The sequence below is a fragment of the Strix uralensis genome, chromosome 3 (assembly GCF_047716275.1).
Source record: "Strix uralensis isolate ZFMK-TIS-50842 chromosome 3, bStrUra1, whole genome shotgun sequence".
NCBI lineage: Eukaryota > Metazoa > Chordata > Aves > Strigiformes > Strigidae > Strix > Strix uralensis.
This window is the reverse complement of record NC_133974.1, coordinates 45,073,665-45,087,550: the sequence shown is the minus strand read 5'-3', so window position 1 is coordinate 45,087,550 and position 13,886 is coordinate 45,073,665. Positions and strand designations below refer to the sequence as shown.

Sequence of the window (13,886 nt, the reverse complement as noted above, 5' to 3'; positions counted from 1 at the left end):
ACCTGTGACTCTGTCATGTTTTAGGACTCTGCCTGGTAATTCTTTCATCAGTTTGTAATTAAGCTGGAAGATTGTTCAGTCAAGACTGAGTAAAGGGTCCAGACCACATCCTTGCAATTTGCTGAATGTTATTTCACACAACACAAACAAAAGGTACACCCCACAGACAAGCCTACATCTGGTGATTCATCATTTTCAATTAAAATTTTAAGACAATTAACATTTACCAATGGGCTAATTTCTGATAACTTAGTGCACATTTTTAGAACATCATACATAACTGTGAACCAGTATATGTGCGTGTGTATAGATATATATTTAAGGCAATGAAAAGTATTGCTATTTATGGGAATCCAAGTCTTACCAAGAACCTGTATTAGCCATGTGAAATGTGAAAATAGAAAAGGAAGCAGCTAGATAAAATGAAAAGGTATAAACTAATCAAATTCTAGACTGCAATGAAAGCTGCCATGAAAGAAGAAACTGAAAACCAGAAATGAACACCACGTAGAGCAAAAGATCAATATTTTATTGACCGGAAAACAGACCGCTATGTACTTGTTGGTCAGTCATTATCCGTATTGATTTTATGCCACTGCAGTTCAGCTCTGGCTTAGCTATGTACATATATTCTTTTTTTTTTTTTTTTTTTTCTTTCTTTTCAGTTTTCTACCTAAAGTAATGGCTGTCTTCAGTATGAATAAAGCCCACTCAAGTCAGCCAAATAGCTCTATGAGCTTAAGGTCAGAGTCTAAAGGAGAATGTATGACTTAAAGACATGCAAGATGAGGAGTAAAACAGTGCTGAGTGGTGCAGAATCTGCCATTCTTAATATCACTGCAGCATTCACAATGGCCCGGTACAGACACCGTAACATGAACCAGGCCACTGTAACATACGGTATGGAAGAAGGAAGAAGAGAAATGTTTGTAACTCAGCTCTAGATGACCATTAATAATAGACACTTGAATGCTGAAGCTCAGCAAGCAGATATAACCTTCTCAAAGCCAGCTACTGAGAAACTAATACCTTGTACTATAAGCGAGGACTGCCTAGCTTGTCATGACAGCATTACCAATTCTTGGCATAATATTGGAAAATGCATGTGGCACATGGCAAAATGAATTGGGTATTGATTCTGAAAAGCTTATGGCCTGCTATAGACAAGCAGGCATTTACAAGAAAAGGGGTAGACTGTGAATCAAAGACCTATCAGGGTGGAAACGGTAAGGCCCTTAACAGTGCTTTGACTGCTGGCAAATGGGTTTTAAGGGAAGGAAAACAATGAGGTTAAAGGGACAAGTATGAGTTGGCTCTTGTGTCTACTAATAAAAAGATATATTTTATGCTTGTATCTGAAGGTCTAGTGAAGACAATAGAGATGGAGTCTTAAGGCATATTAGCTATGGGAAAGTGTATATCAATCAGCATTTATCCAATCTTGGGGAATCCTCACAGTATCTCAAAATATGGGTTTATTTATGGTTGATGAAAATTTGGTATATGGTTAATGAAAAATTAAGTACGGTTAACCAATTTTGGGAAAGGACTGTTCTTTCAGTTTTTTGGATGACTAAAGACTATGTTCCCGAGGAACAATCTCAGTAAGGAGAGGAAAAAGATTTTTTTTTTCCCCCTTTATCTGGCCTTGGAATGGGCCTCTCTGACTCAGTGTCCCTCTGTGTAAAAGTACCCCCTCCTCCCACTTTCTGCCTGCTTTGTCAGCACCATTTTTGCCCAAAGTATGGAGGAAGTTGATATTTACAAGTAGTTCTCATCAATGTTATGATCCAATAGAAAAATGCATGTACCCAGCTCTCCACATCAAAGTGTGCATCTGTGAAGCAGTGCTAATGCCTCATCATTAGTTATACACCATACAGACTTTTCACAATCCTTCTTGGTTCATGGGAGATGGAATGTAAATTTTTAAGCTTCTAACAGCAGAGTGCAGTGTGTTACAAGGAGAAACATACTGTAGTCAGATTTAAAATATATAAGAATCTTTTCCGCATTATTTTCCTAACCAGTATGGGGCCGTTTAAACTTTTTTATAAGCAGTTGAGAAGTATGATAGAATTAAACTGCTGTTGAAAAGTTACTTGAATGACTAAATAACTGTTATACCTTTTATATGGTTTTCTTACTGCAGAGTAATGAAGCGCATCATTACAGAGCAAGAATAATGCAGCTGTACAGCTCTCCACTGAACTATGAAGCAGAGCCACATTCATGACAAAGGACATCATCCTGCCGAGTGAGGAATCCCTGGCCCACCAGCGAGACAGAGCATTTCGCACAGTTAAAGCATTCCCCATGCCACTGGCGCTCTTCAAATGAGATAAATTTGGCACATCCAAGAGCTGAAAGAGATTATGAGAAAGACAATGTGAATCCAGTTTTTTCTGGACATCGTCCAGAAATGCAACAGATTGTTTTCTGATGTGTGATCTGGTTGTCATTCACATAGCAAACAAACAAATGAACAAAAATCCATAGTCTGAAATATCCTTTGTTGGCTGAGGTGAAAAAAACTTAAAAATTAAATATAGTGAGAATATTTTATGCAAAGCCACAAGTCGCTTGTTTTCATATCCCATTATGAACTCTGAACAGAATGGGTTTATCAGAATGCCCATTCAAGTCTGCTGATCTTCCTAACAAACTCTCATGAAAATTATTTTCAATGTGTTGATATGTATAGTTTCTTATAACACTGAGTGAAATTTAGTTATTTCCACCTATGTTTCTTCAAGATGCAGTCTTTTGGAAATTACCAGATTACGATGTTCTTAGCATGAGTATCTGAAATAAAATACTGGAGGGTTTTTGGGTTTGGAGATTTGTTTGTTTGGATTTTGTTTGAGGGGTTTTTATTTGTTTTTTTTTTTTTTGTAAAATCATGCCCTTTTGGGTATTCATGATTTTCTTTGTCCACTTACATATGCAGCATGCACCTGCAGCAAGCAGCCAGTACTTTTCAACACTTGAGTCCACGCATAATAGAAGTAGAGTGCAGAACACCAGCAAATGCTCTCAGAAAACGTCAGCTACCATAGACTAGTGACATATATGTTTAATTATAAATCATCTAAGTACACAAGGATGGATGCAATAGAGTTTTGCTGCATTTGGCAAGCTTTCTAATTTGACAGCTGTGCCTTACCAGCAGGCAGTTAAGTCATGTCCAGTTTGATTACATTTGCATCTAAAAACAAAGCTGAAGACATTACAGACACAAGGTACTTGTGTGTAATGTTCTGGTAAGAGCCAGAAAGTGCCTTTTCTTATATTCTTAAGGATTAATTTTAGTTCAGAAAGCACTAAATCAAACAATGGAGGAACTCTTTTCGTCACATAAAACTCCTCAGTAGTTAGGGAACATGTGTAATCACTATGTCCTAGCAAGATACGTTACATGTGATGGAGAGAGTGTCTCTCTAGCAGTTAACTCCTTCAGTCTTTCATTATGATGGGACTACTTTTAATAATGTTTTCTAAAGGTCTGTTTTGAGAGGAGACCGATGATTCATCAGTGTATCTAGTCCCATCTAGAATATGAGACTCACCTGTAATAGGTTTCTTGCAAGCAGCACACTTCTTAGCATACAATTTGCTGAAACAGTCTACACAGTATGGATACTCGTCTTTGGAAATAAATCTTTGTCCAGACAGCTGGGTTTTACACCCAGCACACACAAAGCATTCTTTATGCCAAGGCTGGTCATGGTAGGTCACTCCCCCAGAAGTTATTACCTAATGTATTGACAAAAAATGACAGAGCAATGAAACAAAGGTGTGAATCATGAAGGATTATTCAATCCTTCAGAAATCCTTCTACTTGTTTTCTCTTTTCCTATATGCACGACAGAAGAGAGTGTGGTGACATCAACTCTTTTTCATCTGGAATATCAGTTTGACTAACTGCAGTTGAGCTGAACATGCCACTGGTTTGTTATTCTCAATTGTCTATCATATAACAATCTCATGGTTTGTAATAAACAGGTTAGCTTCTTAGGAAATCTTTCTATTATACATGTGGATAAAGACTTAGCATCAGGCATGCTCTCAGAAGAGCAATTCTCAGTGATTGACAGTGGATGAGAGAACTCATGCTGAGATTATGGCTAATCTCTAACTGGAAATGGCATTTTTCTGTCTCGCAACTGAAACAATATTTTAAGTAGGAAGAAAGTAAAGAAACAGAAGTGAGACAGAAAGGAGATCTACACTGTCAGAGAAGAAAAAATGGTGTTTATCAGTGTCTTCAAACTTTTCATTCCCTGCAACTCTCACAGGTCTCCATTGCTTATTTCTGACGAGGGAAATTTCCAGTTGCTCTAGGGCTTCAATATGTTTGGTAAAGAGCTGGTTTCACAGAAGTTGTGAAAGACCGTATAGAGAAATTTCTGTAGAGATAAAGATGAGCTGTAAGATAGTGTTTCTACTGTCAAGTCACATGCATGCCAGTGAATGAATGAATGAATGAATGAATGAATGAATGCAGTTGGAACAGGAGGAGAAAAAGTTGGAGACACAATTAAGTACAATTAGTGGCATCATCAAATTTCCCTGGGGAATAGAGTTTCAGCGAAATAAAGAAATATACTGGGTGATGTCAGGCAATAAAAAAATTTAAATAGTTCCCAATCCCCTTAGCATTCCAGTATTGGGCTACTTCTAACTCTCATTTGCTTTTCCATTAAAATCTCAAAATCTCTGACACAAAATTCAGGACTCCAGTTTGGCAATTTAATCTCTTTGGGCTTAATTCTTTTTTAGGGGAACTCATGCAAGTTTAAGTAGTAAAATTGTTTTAGCTATTACGTAGGGGAAACTTTTTGCATTTCTAGAATTTTTAAGAAGCAAATCCTGATTTCACATAAGTGCTACTAAGTACAATGCCTCTAACAGATCAGAATTGCTATATTTGCCATGTGATCATCTAATGCAAATTAAAGGCTACATGTAGAGACATAGGAACAGATAAAAGAACTTTCTAAAGTTTAACTACTGAAGAAAAAAAGAGGCAGCAGATTTTTCTTAAATTAAAAGCTTTTGTTAGAAGTAGAGGTTTACAGATAAACATTAAATAACCACAGAAATTATAAATTATTTGATGAAGTGAAAAAAAAAAATTACTTCCAGAGTGGTACAGGCACTAAAGAGTAAGTTAGATCCTGCCATAAAAAGCAGCTTAAAACATTTCCCTAGAGAACAGTATCACATTAGAGTAGTGCAATATTTTGTGTGTTTTGTCAACCAGAGACAATTTTAAAACATGAGAAAATGAGGGAGGGATGAATTGATTTTTTTGTATTTGGGGGAAGAAAGAAAAACTCATTTGAAATTAAGCTTTCTGGCACTGACAGGGAAAGTGTCATGTATTGAAACAGTGGGACTCTTAACTAGTATTATCATAACTATTAATCTGATTGTTGTCTGATAGATTTCAAGAAAAAAACCAAGCAAGACTGTGAATGCTTTGTCTGAAGCTTAGGTGGCTTATTATGCATGTGAATATATCTGAAAAATGTTGGAAAGGGAGGCATGTTTATCAAGGCCAAATCAGAGCTTATCAGGAGAGAAGGGTTTTACGTAATTTTCAGTGAAAAATTCAACCTTTGATACAAATCATAATCAATAACAAAAGAACCCCAAAGTATTTGTTTTGGTCAATAAGTTTATTTAAAATATAATCTGGCTTAGATTAATATTAACTAGAGGGGACAGCAGACACTGTCATAGTTGGCTTTCAGTGTCTGATGTCAAAAGGAAGACTCTGTTCTTAGTTCACCAGACATTTTACATGATCCAGCCCCTTCCCCATGAGCAATATTGCCTCATTAGAGCAATTTTTTCACTGTATGTTTCATTACCTTTTTGCAAGAGTAGCAATGGTGAGCAAATTGCTTCTCAAAACAGGGCACACAGTAATTCTCGTTGTCTTTGGTGATCAATGGTTTTGTTCCCAATGGCTGCCGGCAATACTGGCAAACAAAACAGGATTCATGCCAGGAACTTCCCTTGAATTCCATTTTACGGGAACCTGCAAAAACCCAGAGTGAACAATCTCCCCAGATACAGCCTTGTAACATAAATTTTAAACATCTGGAATACTCTTGGTTTTAATCTTCTATCTCAGTATTGGATTACCCAAGAAAGCAATTATCCTCAATTTAACAGAGTTTCTAAGTACGTACTTGAAATTTCAAGAACACATTCAGCACCATGTGATCACCTGGCAAAAGACGTTCTAAATTGACTAAGCTGTGATTTTTAGAGTCTGTCCTTATATGAATCTTTTAAGGTTACTTCTCTGTGATAGGCTTCAGTTGCTCAGAGTTTCTCTCAGGCCAGCCAACTCAGTGATAAAGTTCAGGTACACAGCACTTTTATAAATTAAAGATTAATTTGACATTTAGTACATCTATTAATGTCCTGTCTTTTGTCTTTCTTAAATGAAGGCTTCTTCACTTATAAATGTATTATTTATCTTATTCAGCTTAAGCTGTGAAGTTTTTAAAAGTAAATACCTTTTCTGTGATAAAGCACACTACACTGCTCATCATTTCCAACCTAGATCAATGGTTCTTTTCATCATGTTTACTAGATGCTTTTGATACAGCATAAGGACAGAAAGTCACTCAGTTAAATGTCTGCCAGAGGAGTTTCAGAGCTCTTAGCTCTGTGTACAGGTGCCCTGTACACCTTAATGTAGATGTGTAAGTCTAAGGTGTGCACCTATATCTGAGAATGATTTTTGCAGTGACTCTCCACCATCCTCCCCTGCTGGTAGCATCAGACTCCAAAGAGAGGTGCCAGGTGCTTTACCATCCTTTCCACATGAAGAGAATTGCTGATATAACTGATTAATCATGCAATACCTGTTTCCTGGACTGTGAGGTTAGTGGAGAGAGAAACTACTGGTTGTATTTAAATATAAAAGCTTTGCAGCTTCCTCCCAGTGATCAGAAGGCTGGCTTCATTGTCTTTGCTTACTGGGTCTTTTCAACACAGAGCTAGCAAGCTGATAACAAAGAAGTTAATGATTTAGAAACTGGTTGGAATTCCCATGCCACTTCAGTTTTCTATTTGCACTGTTACTCCTACCCTCAGCACTTGCTGCAAGGATTTAGTCTCCTAGACTCTGGGGCAAAATCTGCAAGGTGTATATCCAGAAGATAATAATGCAATCCTGAGTATATTTCAGTACTATTCTCATCACATTCAGTAGGGCATGCCTATTAGACAACATATTTTTAAACTCTATAAACGTTAAGCAAGATATCATCCTTAAACTGAACACAACTATATTGCCACAACATTTATTTCTACTAATACAGCTTTTACCTGTAATAAGAAGGAAATAAATTCTAAAAACACAAAGCAGTGTTGCAGGTTGAACCACAACATCAGTAACCTAGTATTTATACTAAGACAATAATTCTGCACAGCCCAGACATTATTGTTTGGCATTAAGATCTACTGAAAATTAGAATTCCTATGTCACTGCAAAATTTTCTGATGTGCTTGGCCAAAGATTCCCAAACTAGTTGTCAAGAGGCCATGGCAGATAGTTTGCAGCTGTTATTTTGAGTTATACATGTGATCTGTAAAAACGTTCAAACATTGAGGGTAGTTCACTGTTCCAAAAGTTAAGGACCCACTTTCCTAAGCAAGCTGCTTCATTTTGCCACGTATGGTGCTGTGGCTTCTCTTAGATGCCTCTGGAGAGTCAGTTTTTGGGCAATTTCTCTGTTGTATGAGCCTTACTGGTGTCAATGAAAGGCCTAGATGATGTCCTTCTCATGCTCAAAAGCTGAGAAGCAGTTTAGTGGAAAGTGCAGAATTTTTAAGGTTGCTAGTGGCAGGAAGTAAACCTATTGTAAACACCAATGTACTTGTATTCTTTTTAGCAAAAATGCTGATAATGATTTGAACACAGAAAACAGAAAATATTTCTGACTGAAAGAAATGGTATCAAGAACATGACCTCAAGTTCTGGTCAATGTGACAGACAAAAATGCAGATTGTTGTCTAATCTGGAAGTCCTGCTAACGATAGCCCTCTTTGTCTACCTACACCCACAGTGGGATATGCTTCCTAAGAACTGCAACAGAATCAGGGACTCAACATGAACACATTTAACCCTATTTTGAACTCTAATATTCTTTATAAGGATTCATAAGCCATGTCAGTGCTAGTCCAGAGGTATCTGCCTGCCTTCTCTTCACTGCTGGGAGGGTACTACACACGAAGGAGAAGTAGTCACTTGAAAGTTGTCCTGAAATTCAAGGACCTTGTAGCTTGGCTATTCAAAGCTCTGGTTATAATTAAAAATACAGTTCAATTTTTCACTGAAGTGTCCCTGTTGTCTTACCAGGCATAATGGTCTTCTGGCAGTGGAAACACTTAGATGAATACTCATCAGAGTAGCATTCAGTACACAGCAAGACCTCGTCCTTGGCAGCAAATGGTTTCTCCACCAGCGAGCAACTGCATTTGGCACACTTGAAGCACCCCTCATGCCAGTGGCGGCCTTTGTAGGCCAGATCCTTGGAGAAAGTAAGTCCATGTTAATGAAGACATCTCTTTATAGTGCTTTTATCCCTCAGCTCCTCCCAGAAATAAAGTGAAAAATGGAGAGCATTGGAATGGTGACTTGAAGATGTGACATGTGCATCTGGCGGGAGGTGTGCTCAGAGGTGATATACGTCACTGTGTTGGTGTATTTTGTAGATCTCTTGCAGAGGCCATTTGGAGCTGCTTTGGCACAGGCAATCGTCTTTATGTGACATCAGAGATATGTTTTTATTAGAAGAATAATTTTATATTTTATAGTTGGCCTTCAAGGGGAAACAATGATCAACATTTTTAATGTGTGCGGGCCACCTGAGAAGAAGTGCATTCTCTATGGACGTTGAAATGAATCTCATGTATTTTTTAATGTAACTACTTTTTATTCCAGCTGACACTACATAACACTAAAGAAAGATCACATTATTGCAGAAAACAAGCAATTAAAATCTCATTGAGAACAAAATGATTCTTAGGAAGATTATTAAAAAATCATTGTTTATGTTTACACCTAATATAACTCCTCCTAAAAACCTGGCAGAAAAATGTTTGTTTAAGGCTTGGCAGGCTTAGGGGATGAAACAGCTAACAGTATATGTATGAGACCTCAACTAAAAATTAAAAAAAAAGAGCAAACAGCAGATTTTATTTTTCCAAGGTTAAAAAAACAAGGGAAAAATGCACTTCCAGAAAAAGCCTCCACCTTAAAAAATAAACCAGACCCTTCCCGGTCTCCTTTATAAGTAAGAAGCACAAAATGGCACAAATCCAATCTCATTTTTCTGCTTTGTCAGATCCCCACCCTTTAAAGGGCTAAAAATGAGATAAATAGCATGCTTCATTTCAGGAGGTGCTGAGCACCTACCACTTTAATTTGCTTTAGATAGCACTGTGAACCTTGTAGAAAGCAGGCTATCACCCCAGAGCAGCCTGAGGCAAAGACTGGGTAAGAAGCAGAGGAAAAGATCCAAGCTCTAGCACCATGGCAGAGGTGGGACAACCAGCTGTAGATCTCTGTGGGTCACTTTTCTAACTGAGTCTGGCTTGTTGCACTCCTTTCTTGTTACTCTTGCTTTTTTCTCCCAGTTTTTCCTTCCATTCAGTCCAAAGACATGACTTTTTGTAAATGATCTTTGACATAGGTAGTCCTGCCACTTAGTTAATTTTCAATATTAAAAGTGAAATTAGTGAGCTCAGAGCACATGTTCTCCAGGTGACCCTGACTGGTGCTACGTGTACAAGTTTGCTGTTGAAAAGTGCTGATGAGAGTTTGAGAAGTGTCTTTATCCAAATCAGCATTTGCCTTGGATGATTTCTTTACAGTACTGAGCTGTACTCAGACAATGTGCTTTGAAAACCATGAAGTGCTTTGGCCAGAGATGCCTCCCGAGAGGCTTATTTTAATAACTTGCTGACCTTTTATTTCAAAACAACGTAGGCAAAGCGAGCATGGGGAGAAGGTGAAAACTACAAACTGAACTTGGCAAAACAAAGGCATTTTGATAGGTTTCATCTGAACTTAAAATTCAAAGTCAAGTGTACAGACTTTAAATTGAAGTATAGAGTACTGGAAACCCTGTCAAAGACCACAGAGGAACTCATATTATTAACATTCTGAAAAATGGGAGAGGTGAAAGGAAAGCCAAGCTCAGAAACACTGCCACTAACATACCATCTGTGAGATGAGCAAGGTAAACATGGAATTAAGTTAAAATTAAAACATACGTAATTTCCAAAAGACAGAGGGAATAACATAAAAATTATAAACATGGTTTCTTTTCAGCGTGGCGTCTGCATGTCGACACCTATAGTAAAAGTAATTTATGCAATATTCAAAATACATTTTTCAATGGACACCTCTTAGAAATTCCAAAGTGTCATTCAACCTGATCCACTGAATTATACCAGCACCCTACCATCCCTCAAGCACTGTGCACTCTTTGCAGCCAGTGAGCAACTAGAAGTGAAGGAAGGAGTCTAGTTGTCATCCACACATACGATACAGCATCGATGTATGTTTGAGGTACATGTATGTGCAAATTTCCTAATCTTTGGCCCCAGAACTTTCCTATTCTGGGAAAATAGCACTGTTTGTCTCTGTTGCGCGTGGATTTACAATGGCTATGCTTAGGTCTCTTCACCAGTACAGGGATATGCAGAGGGTTGGATATAGAATCTACCATTAAAGAAATGGGATTTGTGTATAATTTAGCAAAGAACAAGAAGTGAAAGACAAATCTTTACCTTGGAATCACACTCAATAGGTTTCTTGCACTCTTCACAGGGGTTGGCAAATAGGCTGTCATAACATGTAACACAATAAGCGTTTTCTTCTCTTAATGCATATTTCCTTCCACGAAGCGACTGCAGGCAGTAATGACAGTCTGTGTGATTGCTGGTCATTCTGGTGGGGTTCTCCATGTGATCTGGAAAGATGGAAAAATCATGTAATTCAGTGGATGACTGTTTGCCTGCTCAAATAAGAAGTAATGCTGCTTTACCTGTGAAAGTTAAGACAGATGTTTCTTGGTCATTTGCAGTGCCCTAGACTTCTAATGCTGAGCTGTTCCGTAATAAAATAGCAGTCTTTAACAACATATACCATGTATTGTGTTACCTACATAATGGGGAGCAAGAAGATTGCTTCAGCTTAATCTGATGGTACTTACACTGATAGGTCTGATATCTGAAAATGAAGTCATCTTCACATTCTCTACGTACAGCTACTGGCATTATGAGCATTATGTACTGGATTGTGAGGCATGGTTTATTCAGAAATCAGGAAATGGAGATAGAAGCAATAGTTCAAAAATTAAACCAACTGTGGAGTCAAAAGGCCAAAGAAAAGTGGCAAGCACTTTATAGTGTGTTCTTGGCTTTCTCTTGCCATTCCTGCCTTTCTGCTCTTTCCTTCCTTTTCAAAATACCCCCACCTCTACCTGACTGAACAGAAGGAAGAAAAGGGATTCCAAACTCTATAGCTGTTATTTGCATAATCCCAGCTGTGCTGCTAACATTTGGTGGCAATGTAAGGTGACATAAATGCCCCTGGATAGAAAAAGAGCAAAATATAAACATAAATAAGCTAAATTATAACTCAAACAAAATTATAACTCAAAGAAAGTTTCTCTTGCTGTTACTGGAAATTATTTTCTTTGCTTACATATTTCTTTATTGCCAGGTTCCATGTTGGCAGTGCCAAAATACTGTAAGATAGATTATATTTCTGTGCCAGACAAGTGCAGGAAATACCACAAATCTATTGAGAGCCAATTGTATGAGTTTCCCATCCTTCAGTTTTCCAGGCTAAAGAGGCTTGGATAAGCATCCAAACCTCAGCTGCTTATAGATCTGCAATACTGAACATTGTAAGGATTGTGGAGATGAAGACTTATTTCAGTCTTCTTGTTGCTGGTTGGATCATCAGTGTTTTGCTAAAATTGGGTCTTGATTTCTGGGAATGAAGGAAGAAGAATCCAGAAAGTTCCCAGTGAAATAAATTCAGGAACATCTGGTGGACTCATTGGATTGCACTCTTCATTAAACTTGTCGAGTGTAGCTGCAGCCAGCACCAGCAATCATAAATTTTAGAAGACTTGAGAACAACTGGAGAAGGTCTCCTAAAATATTTACATATCAGTGACTTCGGGAAACTGAAATCTTTGCACTTTGAATAACAGTGCAAATTAGTTTACCTTGACCAGATGCGAAGCCTGAGAGTAAGGAAAAGAAGCATATGAAGAACAAGATTCGAGGGGGTGCTTAACCATCACAAATGGACTCGTTTACATTTAGTTCATTTAGAGTTACTCCCTCATACTTGCTTTTATACAGTCACTGCCTGTCTTATACCCATGGTTTTAAAAAGTCATTTCATCTTTTTCTGTGCTTCTGCTTGTGAGATGTAATCCAAAATGATTGTTTGAACTATGAGAAGGAACAATTACTGCAGGTTTCTACTGGCACCAATGCATAAGGTCAAGCATTTGTTAATCTATTCCTGGAGGGATAGTAGTAAGACAGTGGAAAGGGGGCAGGGAGAGAGGCTATAATGCTTATTTCAGACCAAAGATAATGACTTGATCATTTGGCACAAGCTATGGAAAACTTGTTGTTCCTTTAAATTGAAAATCTTTTGAGTTGAATTGATTTACTGTATTTCTGACTGCCCTAAATCTTTGTGCTAGCCAAGGCAGGGCGTAGTAAGGAAATCAAATAATCTGTAACTCAGATCACTGGGAAACATGCTTGTTTAAAAATATGTGATGTATTTTATGTGGAATAATACTATAACAGGGCTTGAATCTGGATTTCCATTTCCTTAAGATGAAACGGAGATTTGAATGTGAAATAAATGAACCCATGTATATGAGAAAATAACATACATCAGCTTGACATATAAAACCCAGACACAACACAGTGTATTTAGTGCACAATCACTACATAGGCATCAGCAAAATCAAAGTTAAGTTTTGCTCATTTTATTCTGTATTGAAGAAGCAGCATGATCTGGTGGCTAGGGAAACAATCAAGGAATGTTTGCGGTTAACTGGGCTCCATATTCAAGGTCATAGGACAGGCTTGCAACTGGATTTCAGAGGAATTTTCATTCCTTTTTTGTGGGAATTAGAGTTATGAACTGCCTCTGAGGATAACCCTGAGTGAACCACCTTTCTGATCTCCTCCCTACCGAATCAGTACCACAGCTTCCTAACACAGTTTCATCTCAGCCTAAAAGAGGTATTAGCAAAACTCTAACAGGGCATGCATGAAGAACTTATCTTACTTATAGTGCTTTTTGTTGCATAAAGATCACCAACAAATAGCTTCAGATATCTACAGATACATCTCCGTTTTTTTCATTCTAATGAACAGCAATAGGCTTTTAAGTCATCAAAAACTCTGCATAACCCTCAATTTTCTTTAAAAAGTTACTCTCTTGATTATTATTTTTGTTTTTCCCTAGGAAGTCAATCAGTAAGCCAATTCCAGGAAGCCCAAGTTACGTGCACAAACAAGATCTGCTGTTGTAATGCCTCAGAGCTTCTGAATTTGTAATGTAATTATCCTCCTAAATGGATATGGGAGCAAAGTGCCATTACTCCTGGTTTACAGATGACAGTGGTTGCTTGAGAACATTAAAAGACTACCCCCAAGACCAGAGTCAAAGCCTGGGGGTGTCCTTGAGCTGCTCCTCTAGTAAAATTGTCTAGTTGCTCAAGGCTTTGCTTCAGAGAAAGTCTTCAGAGTTTGACCATGATGATATAACACCATATTTGGGAATGAAGCAGCAGTGGTATGAAAGA

General features: G+C 37.8%; 1 protein-coding gene across 4 annotated transcripts in view; it reads right to left on the bottom strand.

Moving 5' to 3' along the window:
- Window positions 1-508: 508 nt before the first annotated feature.
- Window positions 509-13,886, bottom strand: part of FHL5 (four and a half LIM domains 5) — a 31,582-nt gene continuing 18,204 nt past the window's right edge. For all 4 annotated transcript variants that reach the window (XM_074862118.1, XM_074862114.1, XM_074862116.1 and 1 more), the window contains 5 exons: window positions 10,825-11,006; window positions 8,384-8,558; window positions 5,880-6,049; window positions 3,570-3,756; window positions 509-2,363 (listed from right to left, as the gene is read on the bottom strand). In XM_074862118.1, the coding sequence (XP_074718219.1) occupies window positions 2,212-2,363; window positions 3,570-3,756; window positions 5,880-6,049; window positions 8,384-8,558; window positions 10,825-11,001 (861 nt within the window). In that variant the 5' untranslated portion in view covers window positions 11,002-11,006 and the 3' untranslated portion in view covers window positions 509-2,211. The remainder of the gene's footprint in view (window positions 2,364-3,569; window positions 3,757-5,879; window positions 6,050-8,383; window positions 8,559-10,824; window positions 11,007-13,886) is intronic.